Source organism: Pleurodeles waltl, chromosome 7, assembly GCF_031143425.1.
Source record: "Pleurodeles waltl isolate 20211129_DDA chromosome 7, aPleWal1.hap1.20221129, whole genome shotgun sequence".
In the NCBI taxonomy this organism is placed as follows: domain Eukaryota; kingdom Metazoa; phylum Chordata; class Amphibia; order Caudata; family Salamandridae; genus Pleurodeles; species Pleurodeles waltl.
In genome coordinates this window covers 942778371-942791352 of record NC_090446.1, presented here as the reverse complement: position 1 = coordinate 942791352, position 12982 = coordinate 942778371, and the positions used below count along the sequence as shown (strand labels likewise).

The following is a 12982-nucleotide window of genomic DNA, read 5'->3' as shown; positions in this document are numbered from 1 at the left end:
AATTGCACCGCCCAAATCGTATTGTGGAGACATCAAAATTATCTATTGCAAAACAAACTGGTTTTGTAAGGCAGGCACCTGTGTTTTTGGTCCTGGGTTCGGCGGCCATATAGAGAAACACACTAAACCCAAACATTTCTGGAAACTAGACCTTCGGGGGAGTCCACAGAGGTGTGACTTGTGTGGATTCCCCAAAGTTTTCTTACCCAGAATACCCTGCAAAGCTGAAATGTTGAATAAAAACTCTATTTTTCTTGCATTTCTGTCACACAAACTACAGGAATATGCTGGGATCCACAAAATTTCTACTATCCAGTGATTCCTCACCTGTCCTGATAAAAACACTACCCCACTTGAGTGCCTACACCTAGTGCCTGCGTCAGGAATGGATGACCCCACGGTCAACAGCTGCCTCATGTAAGGACCAACATTGACCGTTGTGTGATCTATTCCTGTCGGGGGCACCAGGCCTACCCACACAAGTGAGGTACCATTTTTATCGGGAGACTTGGGGGAATGCTGGGTGGAATGAAATTTGTGGCTCCTCTGAGATTCCAGAACTTTCTGTCACCGATATGAGAGGAAAAGGTGTTTTTTTTTTTGGGCCAAATTTTGATGTTTGCAAAGGATTCTGGGTAACAGAACCTGTTCCGAGCCCCACAAGTCACCACATCTTGGATTCCCCTGGGTTTCTAGTTTTAAAAAATGCACAGGTTTGGTAGGTTGCCCTAGGTGCCGGCTGAGCCAGAGGCCAAAATCTACAGGTAGGCACTTTGCAAAAAACAGCTCTGTTTTCTGTCAAAAAATGGGATGTGTCCATGTTGTGTTTTGGGGCATTTCCTGTCGCGGGCGCTAGGCCTACCCACACAAGTGAGGTATCATTTTTATCGGGAGACTTGGGGGAACACAGAACAGCAGAACAAGTGTTATTGCCCCTTATCTTTCTCTACATTTTTTCCTTCCAAATATAAGAGTGTGTAAAAAAGACGTCTGAGAAATGCCCTGCTATTCACATGTTAGTATGGGCACCCCGGAATTCAGAGATGTGCAAATAACCACTGCTCCTGAAAACCTTATCTTGATCCCATTTTGGAAATGCAAAGGTTTTCTTGATACCTATTTTTCACTCTTTATATTTCAGCAAATGAATTGCTGTATATCCAGTATAGAATGAAAACCAAGCGCAGGGTGCAGCTCATTTATTGGCTCTGGGTACCTAGGGTTCTTGATGAACCTACAAGCCCTTTATATCCCTGCAACCAGAAGAGTCCAGCAGACATAATGGTATATTGCTTTCAAAAATCTGAAATCGCAGGAAAAAGTTACAGAGTAAAACATAAAGAAAAATGGCTGTTGTTTTCAGCTCAATTTCAATATTTTTATATTTCAGCTGTTATTTTCTGTAGGAAAACCTTGTAGGATCTACACAAATGACCCCTTGCTGAATTCAGAATGTTGTCTAGTTTTCAGAAATGTTTAGCTGTCCGGGATCCAGCATTGGTTTCACACCCATTCCTGTCACTAACTGGAAGGAGGCTGAAAACACCAAAAATAGTAAAAATGGGGTATGTTCCAGTAAAATGCCAATTTTGTGTTGAAAAATGTGGTTTTCTGATTGAAGTCTGCCCGTTCCTGAAAGGTGGGAAGATGGTGATTTTAGCACCAGAAACTCTTTGTTGATGCCATTTTCAGGGAAAAAAACACAAGCCTTCTTCGGCAGCCCTTTTTCCCCATTTTTTTTAATACAACATTTTCACTGTATTTTGCCTAATTTCTTGGTCTCCTCCAGGGTAAACCACAAACTCTGGGTACCATTAGAATCCCTAGGACGTTGGGGAAAAAAGGACGCAAATTTGGTGTGGATAGCTTATGTGGACAAAAAGTTATGAAGGCCTAAGCGCAAACTACCCCAAATAGCCAAAAAAGGGCTCAGCACTGGGGGGGAAACGGCCCAGCAGCTAAGAGGTTAAATTAATTTGTGAGCGTCATTCTGCTGGTACAAAGAAGATTGTTTTGTGTATGTAATAGTTCAATGTAGATAATGTAGATGGGTCTTTAGATTTTTATGTAGAACCGCTCCAGACGATTCAGCTTCTACCCCATGAATGGCAGTTTGTTTGGTCAGAAATATATTAGAACAGGGGATATAAGGGCCTTAGATTCAGCAAGAAAACTTTCCATTTTAGGATGCCACTAGAAACTACATTCCTGTGGGAGAAGCCAAGTAGCCAGGATCACTTCTTTTTTTTAAAAGCTGTGCTTTTGTACCTTAGTTTAGTAGAGTGCACCTTGTTGTAGGAGTACCGTGGCTTAGGGCTATGCCAGATGCACCTACTTTGTTACCGACTACAAACCAACCTAATTATAATGCACAAAAGCCAAACACCTTAGTTTGCTAATGTAATGGCAGGGATTTGAAGCTGGGTCTGTGGGTCCCAGCTCCGACACCTTATCCTAATAGTGTAACTTTGATTTCCCCTGGATTCAGCTATTTTGCAATGTTTGTACACTGGGGAAAATATTGAGAATATGTTACATTTTCAGTTGAGCAAAGAAAGTCCTAATAGTCGCTTAAATATTTTGCTTGTACTGGTGATCTGTATCAATGGTGCCTAGACACCCAAATTAAATTCTTCGCTGGTAAATATTTTTTTATGTGTGCATACTATGGAGACTTGAATTGCTCTTCTGAGATTTACTGAAGTTTCTTTTGGCTCAGATTATGTCTTGGACCTCGTCAGGCACAATTTGCAATTTAGGGGGGAGGGCCTTTGCATGAAAAGTTTCATATATGTTTTGTGGTCAACCTACAATATGTATGCTGGACACAAATCCTGGCCTTTCTGGAGTGGAGCCTGCCCTCCTCCAAATGGAGATTTGGGTCTGTGTGTTCCTTCTCCAAGGAAAACTGTTCCTTCAGCAAAGCAACAATGAAGGGGTAGGGAAAAGCGTTGGGGTGTTGTAGTTCTTTTGGAAAACGTGGCCTTTTAGAAGGGTTATCTCAATCCATAAATGGCTTGCAAGGTGAGGGAGCGGTCTTTCCATTCTGGTGAAGTCCTGTGCACCTGAAACAAACCCTTCTAATAGTTTTCCTTTTCGACTTTCCCATGTGGAGATGGGCTCCTTCATCCTTACCTTTACTCCTGCTCCTTCATCCTTACCTTTACTCCTGAACTTATTGCATCCTTTGCTTCATATAGTGACGATCGCCTGCCTTCTTGATATCATTTATACTGCAACAATCCTGCAATCTAAATGCCTATGACATACAGATCCGGTTTAATGTGACCTTTGCAGTACTGGTGTCTTCCTCTCACCTCCATCCTGCTCTTTAGTGCTGTACCTTTTTTGCTCATACCCGTACAGTAATGTTGCATATTTCTGTCCACCATAGTTATGCTAATTGTTTTTTTGTGTTACTTTTTCTAGAAAGTCTGCTGTGGGATCACAGGAAGGAAAGCAAAATGGCTGCTAAGGAGAAGTTGGAGGCCATGTTGAACGTGGCCTTGCGGGTTCCCAGTATCATGCTTTTGGACGTACTATACCGCTGGGATGTGAGTTCCTTCTTCCACCACATTCAGAGAAGCAGCCTCACTAACAACCCTCTCTTCCAATCCAAATATCTGGCCCTCAACATGCACTATGTGGGTACGTAGTTGAAAGCTTGTTTTTATGTCCGCACGTTTTTCCAGTACCCACTCTTCTTTAACAGGTAAATTGTTCTAGTGCTACATCTGAAGTGAAGTTGCAATTCTGCCTAGCATGATGGAGATGGATAATATTACTAAACCTATTAAGTTTTAGTAAAGGGGGTGAAGATTGTCCGCTGTTTAAACTGTCCTTTTAGTGGCATGAACTATGCCCTTTTAAACATAAAAACAAAGAAACGAGATAAATACTGTCTATCCTTTAGAAGAGCAATAGCACCAAATTCTGTCCCTTCTATTAGATTGGGTGTAGATTAGACACTGATGGCTCCATATAAATAATGTGTGATGGGGTGAAGGCTGGATCGCAATAATGCAGATTTATCAGTGAAGATAGTTGGATTTTTTAAGAAGTTGGATTTTCAAGGCATAAAAACTGGGTCCTGACAGAGGAGATGTAGCAATAGCTGAATGGCTAGAAATTCTGATAAACAAAGTGGGCAGGCTCTGCTCTTAGAAAGCAGGTATAGGAACCGACGAAAACTTGCTCTCTTAATGAACAGTTATTACTGGAGAGGAATGGTTCCTCACCACGTAGTTGATAGAGGAATGAATAAATTCTGACCCACAACGGAGCAAGTATAATGTCCCAGAGTTCCCTAGCTCCAGCCAAGATCTTTCAAGTCCTGGGTTTTGTTTAAGAAGCATTAAACAGATAGTCACGTTGCCGTTTCAACTATCTCTATTGTGAAAAACAAATGACATTGTTTTGCATTACAGATCTTTTATGTAGATTTAAAGGTCTCATTTCAACGTAATTTAGTTTACAAAGTACCTCATCCCTGCTTCAAAACAGCAATTACCAGCTTTATGTATCCTTGGTAGCCCCTGTCACCTGTTTATGCAGTTCTTGCCAAATCTTACTTGTACTTTATCATCTGAGGATTTTCAGGAAGTATTGTTCTCTGGGTAGGCCCTCTTCCTCTCTACAAAGAATCTCTTCAACAACCTGTGGTCAGCCTTGTGTAGGCTCGTCTCTGGGCTTGCCTCACGCATGTTTGAAATGCATTTACTGCTTCTGATCCCAACCACCTGTCCTGCATTCTTGTCCTTCTATACCCATATACTTCTATTGACTCGGAGTTCCTGGGTATCTCCATCTATAACAATAGAACTAGAATGCAGATATTCAGTTGAAGGCGTCCCAGAGCCAGAGGTGATCATTACCCCGATCTTCAGCATCTATCACCAGATAAGGATAGAACTAAATGTGGAACTGGAAAAATGTTCATGTATGAATCCAAGCAATATTCAGAACCATAAACATTTTTCCTTCTTCCTTCTTCCTTCTTCCTTCTTCCTTCTTCCTCCTTCCTCCTTCCTCCTTCCTCCTCCTCCCTCCTCCCTTCCTCCCTTCCTCCCTTCCTCCCTTCCTCCCTTCCTCCCTTCCTCCTCCTCCTCCTTCTCCTCCTCCTCTTCTTCTCCTCCTCTTCTTCTCCTCCTCCTCCTCTTCTCCTCCTCCTCCTCTTCTCCTCTTCTTCTCCTCTTCTTCTTCTTCTCCTCTTCTTCTTCTTCTCCTCTTCTTCTTCTTCTCCTCTTCTTCTTCTTCTCCTCTTCTTCTTCTCCTCCTCCTCTTCTTCTCCTCCTCCTCCTCCTCTTCTTCTCCTCCTCCTCCTCCTCTTCTTCTCCTCCTCCTCTTCTTCTCCTCCTCCTCTTCTCCTCCTCCTCTTCTTCTTCTTCTCCTCTTCTTCTTCTTCTCCTCTTCTTCTTCTTCTCCTCCTCCTCTTCTCCTCCTCCTCCTCTTCTTCTCCTCCTCTTCTTCTCCTCCTCCTCTTCTTCTCCTTCTCCTCCTCCTCTTCTTCTCCTCCTCCTCCTCCTCCTCCTCCTCTCCCCCCCCCCCCCCCCCCCACCACCAAAGTCTTGAAGTATATGGGGTCCAACCCTGGAGAAGAACCTGAGCGAGTAATTCAAGTCTGAGGCTTACTTAGGGCGGTGGTGTGGGGGTTAGGAACTTGGAACTCAGAAAACCACTATCAAAAGTTGATAACTGAATATCCGGACAGTGCTCAGTCTTTTAAAAATATCAAGTACTCTTCCTTCAATTTACACAGAAGGTAATACTGCTCCGTATGGTTTAGAAGCAGCAACAAAATGTTCTGAAGGAAAATATCAGTGGACAGTAACCCTAGCCCAACCAGAATGTGTGCAATCAGTGTCTGTAGTGTCACAGATGCTGGGTCAGCAGAGGCAGCGCCAACAGCAGTCATAGAGACATTGGTGTAGTCGTCTTTCTTATGCCTCAGTGTGTCTTGCGGCATTTGAATTTTACTTGGGGGCCCAGCCACAAACTCATCAACCCAGTACAGTTAAGTTCCCACCATGGGTAAGTAGTAAGTTTTGATATCGGTCACTTCATTACTGTGACTGTCATCTGGCACTTCAGCTTGTCTTTCTTGTAATTAGTGTACTGTAGTCCAGTTTCTTGTGGCAGTCAACTGATTTCTTTTAAGCGCCTCAGTGTTTTGAGGCCATTGGCAGTATGTAAAATAACTTGAACAAGCTTAAACTCCCAGGTAGCCTCTGTCCATGGAAATGCATAGCAGGGTCCACTTTATTTTGTTATTTTTGTTTGACTTTCTTTATTAAAGTTTCAGTAACATTCAAGAACAGGCACGTAGTTACAATCCAACTTGAAGCTACTGGTCAGCTTCAGACACTCCGGGTTCATCCAGTGTGTTCTCCCATTGCTATTGTATTCAGTCAGCATCTCGGGCATGACTAACAGCCTCAGTTCATAACGCTGTCAATTTCCCAGCCTGCTAGGTGCAGGTGGTTCTCTCACTTCTCCCTCTTCCCCGCAAAGGTTGCCAGAATGGACACCGTTGTCTGGAATTGGCCGACGCTGCAGACCTCTCTGTTCCTCTTCTGCCACATCCCAACGTTCATGCACCCTTTTCCACCTGCAATGGGCAGGGCCCCCGGGCAACCCCAGTGCATGGCCAGGGTCCACTTAAGTAGGACCAAGGCTAATGCCAGGAATCTGGCTCCTGTTCATTTTACCCTTGGGATGGCGGGCAACCTGAGAAGGCTCCACTCCATCCTCTTGGGCTAAGGTGTGCTCTTGGTCCGTTGTCACCTCTTGCCAGAATTAGGTTATCGAGGGACAGGACATAGCCATGAGGAGATAGGCAAAGATATACAGGTAATTGCATGATAACACACATTTACAGCTCAGGAGGATGGTCTAATAGATAGACATATCAGTCTGTCGTTGTTGTCTAACTCGGTTCCCAATGACTACCCATGTCCTCCTGCTTTGACCTCTGGCCACTTTATATACTCAGAGCAGCAATGTCAGTCAGGTAAGTTTGCAGGTGGTGGTGGTTGTGTGGTTTTCAGATTTGCAGTAGTGTTCAGTAAGATAACTTTAATCGTTCCCGACAGTACTCCATGCTCAATAAGTATTGCTTAACGCCTGGGGCAGCATCCCTTTCCCTAGCACAACCTACCCTCCTCTTAGCCAAGAGTGATGTAATGTTGGTAAATTTTCATATAGTTTGTGGGATATCTTCTGTATACCCCAAAAGAGCCAGTTTCTGAGTCGGTGCCAAGTTGGTACCAACAATAGTGGAGAGAGCATCAAAAATTGCAACCCAGTGCTTGTTTATTGGTGTACAGCCCCACGCTAAGTGTAAGGAGTCTGCATCTGGTACTTTGCACTGTAGGCATCTGGATTCTGGGCACAGTCGGAGTTTTGGAGGCCTAGAGTTGTATGATATAAGGAATGTAGAAATTTAAAATATATAAGAAGCGTAATCTGAAGTTAGGTGAGAACCTGCCTGTCTGTTCGCAACAATACTTCTCTATCAGTGAGTGCCCCACCTACGTCCTCCTCCTAGCCCAGCTGAGCTTGATGTGCTATCTGAGAGGTCTCCGTCTGCATTTAGTTGTATAGGACAGGCACCAGGTGCTCGATGGAGGGGCATGCAATCGGAGCGTTAAGCACACCGCACATTTGTGGTGACTGAGGGAATTAAGGATTGAGTCTTGCAGAGAACTTTAAGGTGACGGTAGATGAAATGGCCCAGCAGTGGCTTCTCCTGCCACAGCCTCAGTGTCGAACTGAACAAATTGCCCGTCTTGGTAAATGTGTCCCATTGTCCTCAAGCCACAAATCCTTGTAGTCTGCGTGGGTGAGGGGTTCCTGGGTAATGTGTATCAGTGAGTGATGTGTAAGTTGCTGGTGCTGGCGTGAAAACTGGGGATGCAAAGTATTTTTCACAAATCATGACCCAAGCTGCTTGGGTGTTCCCCCTGTGCCAGTCTCATTGTGTCCACATGTCGGGTGCCAAACACTCGAGGTGGAGGTTGCACAGTATCATGCTTAATCACCGTTTGGAGCATATGGGCAACAGGAGCACCCAATAACGGGCCTGGGCGCAAGCATAGTGTAGTTCAGCATCCAGCGCCGTAAGGCCCCCCTCATGCATAAGGTAGAATAAGTACTTCCCATTTAATCAATGGTTGCTTACCCACCCTTGCCAGTGATGTGATATGTGAGTGCAGTGTATTGAACAAATGTTTGTACTACTTATACAATGTTCCCATCTGTTTGAACAGTCTCCTAGATTAAATAATCATCTTCATCAGCGCCAGATGCCCCAGTAGTGAGAGGGGCGCAAACCCCACCTGGTCTTTTATTTTAGAAATAGCCATCCCGTAGTTTTCTGTGGGTGTGTTTTTTTTTTTTTTTTTTCTCGTGTCGCCTCTAACCCAGGCGCCCAGGTATTTCAGTGTCGTGGTGCACCAGAGGTTTTGGAATTCTAGAACCACGTTCAGAGGGCAGGGAGTGAGCAGTAAGACTGTTGTTTTATTCCAGTTAATACAGTGCATAAAAGAACATGAATGCCCTGATTACTGGGCTTAAATTCTTGGCTAGGTCTCTCAGGTATAGGGTTGTTGTCTCCATATAAGCAGATGAGTTACCGGGCGTAAAGTGGAGTCTTCGTCATGCATATAGTTGTCGTGCCATGTGGTGGTTCTCTGGTAATAGCGTAGAGCAGTGGGGAGAAAGGGTAACCCTGTGGGGGGCCACTGCCCTCGGTATGGAGCCATTTAACCGCACTGTGGCAGGTGGGGCAGTGTATGGTAATTTAATCCAGTGGGTGTAACTTCCTGGGAACTCGATTCTTTCTAGAACGGCAAAAATAAAAAAACATTCTAGAGAGTCTAAGCCCTTTTTGGCATCCAGGAAGACTTCCACCACTATAAGGTGAGGGCTCATCTGGTGCATTAGGGCGACGAGGGTGCAGAGATAATGAGCAGTGGATCTGCCGGGGATAAATCCTACATGATCTGGGAGAATGAGGTCTGAGAGTAAGAGCATTAGTCTATTTGTCTGGACCTTTTCCAAGATCTTGGCATCAATGTTTATGAAAGACAAAGGGTAGTAGGAGTAGCAGTAATTTGCAGGCTTGCTGGGTTTTTACAGTGTTATAAGGGTATCTTTGGTGAGGGGGAGTGCACCTGTCTTTCGTGCCTCATTTGTATACTTTTAAGCTCTGGGGCACTAGTTTAGCTGAGTATACTTTATAGAATTCTGCAAGGAATCTATCACTACCAGCGGCCTTGTAAGTTTTGAGTCTGAGATGGTAGAGGTGATTTCACCCAGGATAAGGGGCACCTCCAGGAGTTGTTGTCTTGGGCCTTCGAGACACACCAAGAAGATGCAGTCAAAGCAGGCAAGTGAATCGCTGGGAGAGTTGTTAGAACGTGACGTGGAGAGAACGAAGAAGAAATTCACAAACTCTGCTAGGATGTCCTCTGTCTCATACAGGGCCAGCCCATTATCGCTTTGAAGTGGGTGATCACTGGGGAGTGTGACAGCACAGCATCGTTGCTAGTGTTCTACTGGGCCGCTCTGCTTCCCCATATGCTCTGGCACAGAAATTCTTGTGCGCATGTTTCTGTTCCTGGTCTGCTTGAGTTAGGAATTTGTTCCGTTACTGTGCAAGGTTGATATGTCCCAGGTGCTTTTCTAATGTGTCAAGCTGACTAAGTAGGGCCTTCCTGACCCTGTGCTTTTTGACTAGCCAGATGCCATGTGCACAGGACTCCAACATAGTTCTCACCCGGTCACCCAACCCTTAGTTTGAAAGAAATTAAGAGTTTCAGTCCAAATCTACTCTTTAAAGGCATTATCCAGGAGTGCCATTGGGGATAGGTGCCAGGTGAATGGCTGGTGTGCTGGGCTTGGGAAGCCCACAACAAGTTTGACTGGAGCGTGATCTGACAAGAGTGCAGTGGCGGTGAACTACCTGTTTCGCCCGTGTACATGTCTCGTTTATGCCTAGCCAGTTTTCTAGTCATGCCCAGGATGCATGCTCAGTGGGTATGTGGATTTCTTAACCTGTCAGTAGAGTGTTGCAGGAGCCATGTGCCAGTTGGGCCACCATCGGCCATGATAACTGGCATGTGCGATGGCTGGGGTTTGAGCAGTCCACCTGTTTGTCAAGGACCAGGTTAAATTCACCTCCCCACAATATGGTCTTGAGGGCCATGGAAGTGCACTTCAGCCATACCGCTCCAGATAGTATGTCTTGTCAGTATTGGGGCCACAAGTATTGAGAATTGGTATGTGGTGACTACAGATCGAAGTTTGTAGCAAGATGTACTTGACCTGGGAGTCATTTTGTTCAAAAAGGAGTTTAACCAGCACTGTGCTGCCTCTCGAATATTGGGAATCGGTCGTAATCGCTGTGTGGGTGCACCACTTGCCAACTAGATGGAATTTGCCCTTGACCTCTATACATCTCCTGCAGTAGAGCAACGTCTATATGGTGCCTATCTTATTATGTGAGTACATCTCTAATCTTGCGATAATTATTAAGACCTCAAACGTTCCTGGTCAGAAGAGTCAAGTGTGTTGTAGTGCCGTGTATGAAACTGGGTTCTGTTCGCAGAAGCCGTGCCACTTTTTGCCTGGTTTCTGATGCAACTTTGACTGATGTGCTTGGGTTCCTGCTACTAACCAAGTCCCCAGTGCCAGTGCTCCTTCTTCCAAAAAACAAGACCTCTGGTCACTTGATCCCCAAGTGACAAGGCCTTTAGCACCTTTCGTCAAGTCCCTTATAATTGGTATCTCTTGTACCTAGGGCATAGGTAATAAAGAGGGGTCCCTAAGAGCTGCAGCATAACTTGTGCCACTCTAAGGGACCCAGCACCAAACTCATACAGACTGCCACTGCAGTCTGTGTGACAAGGTGCCCCAAAAAGTGAAAACCTAACTGTGCCCCCCTGTCTCCTAACACTGCATGCAACATTTGTAAGTCACCCCTGCAGCAGGCCTTACAGCCCTAAGGCAGGGTGCATTATATTACATGTGAGGATATATCTGCAAGAGCAGATATGCCCCTGCTATGTCTTTGTCGATTTTCAGACACAGTGAGTGAACAGGGAAGCCATTTTAAGTACATGTGCAGTAAGAGTTCCCCAGCTACATGATGGTTTCACTGAAAATAGGGATGTTTGGTATCAAACATCTTGTATTGAAAAACCCTCACCGATGTCAGTGATAGATTTATTAATACACGCACCCAGAGGGAACCTTAGAGGTGCTCCCTGAAAACCTATCCTTTACCCATGTGCTGGCTGACTAGTTTTATGTAGCCTGACACCAACAGACAGGTTTCGGACACCCAAGAGTGATAGCCTTTGCAGTCGGGCAGAGAAGAACAAATCCTGCTCTGGCAGGGGTGTTAACACAACCCTCTGAACAGGATGACATGCAAATCTGCATCCCAAGGCAGGGGGGCTTCAAAGAAGCCCACCGCCCTGGCTATGCAGATATGGCTCCCTCAGAAGGGAGGTGCAGACTTCCCTGACCCAGGGCATATTTGGCACCGGACAGGCAGGAAATTTAGTATTCAAAGAGGGGTGTCCACCCCTCAGGTCATTCCCATCCCTAAAGTGAGCTGCCTGATGTGAACACATTTAGAAATTTGCCATCTTGGTGTTGACAGAATTAGGAAGTCTGGAACAGGGTTATGCCCACTTCCCAAAGAAATTGGTTATATAGCGGGGCACAGTGACCCCAAGAGTAAGAAGCCCATTGGCTACTATCGTGCACCTACCTAAACGCCCCTAAACTCAGTTCTTAGGGGAGCCCCTGGCACCTGGAAATCGGATTCCTGCTGACCTATGAAGGAGGACACCCAAGAGCCGTTAAAGCAAAGACTTGGCACCAGACCTGCCAGTCTGTCTGCTGCTCCCCTCAAATTGTGCCGAAGTACTCCTGTCCTACAAGGTGTTGTGGCTTCAAAAGGCTGGAAGGACTGCCTGCCTTCAACAAAGACCCAGGATCTCCCGTGGAGCAGCAGAGCTGCTTCCCTGCATCTTGCAGGCACCCCAGGAGAACTGCGTGTTCTGAGGACCGCTGAAAACCTGACACCAGAAAGCACCTGTGCCACCTAGTCCGAGCAGAAGTGGACCAGCTGTGCTAGCGTGGTCTTCCCTGCTCCCCTCCAGAGATAAAGCCCATCTTGGATTTGCCCAGTGTGGACTCACCAACGGTGTCTACAGCCTCTGTTTGCAAGATACCGGAGACGAAAACCTGGCACCTCTACACCCCTGACGCGTGGCAAAGAGAAGCTAAGGTGTCCCCATGTCCCTGAGTATCAGGAGAGATGAACCCACTTGCTGGTTCAACCCGACTGGCCTTCCAGCCCAAACCTGCAGCCTCTTCTTAACCAGACCAATCCCCTTAAACTAACGTTTTTGCACCCAACCTGAAAAGCACCTCTGCACCTGGCCTCCCCAGTGCTAACCGAGGCGTCCTGTTGGTGCTGCCTTGGTCTTTGCCCCTTTCCCCATACCTGCCTTATTTCCAGGAGAGTGGTCCTGTATGTCGCTGTGCAGTACATGTATGAAGTACTAGTTTTTCCTCAATAGGATAACACTGCGGCATGTGAAAAATGCACTGTGTCGACTTTTGAAACCTGAAAGTATTTCCTTTGTAAAACATATTTACCTGATAGTATTGAATCTGGTGCCTAAATATACATAAATATAATTGTTATTTTTGTAAATTGGTGTGGATCTCCTTATTGAGTTGTCTCATTTCTTGACTGTGTGCCTATGGTATATATCTAACACTCCTCTCTGGTAAGCCTAAGGCTGCTTGACCACACTACACCCTAAGAGAGCACCTTGGGATTGTGATTTTCCTTACTGCCAACTGAACGACCCCCTGCCTCCCTTCCTCCCCTTAACCCACTCCCCTCTCAACTCTTGTCTCCAGGGGCTTACCTGACGGAGTGGCTGCCAAGTGTCAGGGA

The 12982-nt window shown here is 45.7% G+C and overlaps 1 protein-coding gene across 3 annotated transcripts in view; it reads left to right on the top strand.

Moving 5' to 3' along the window:
- The window catches only part of RNF145 (ring finger protein 145), a 300893-nt gene that overhangs the window by 31437 nt on the left and 256474 nt on the right, over positions 1–12982 (top strand). For all 3 annotated transcript variants that reach the window (XM_069199658.1, XM_069199659.1, XM_069199660.1), the window contains exon 2: positions 3430–3648. In XM_069199658.1, coding sequence (XP_069055759.1) covers positions 3465–3648 — 184 coding nt within the window. In that variant the 5' untranslated portion in view covers positions 3430–3464. The remainder of the gene's footprint in view (positions 1–3429; positions 3649–12982) is intronic.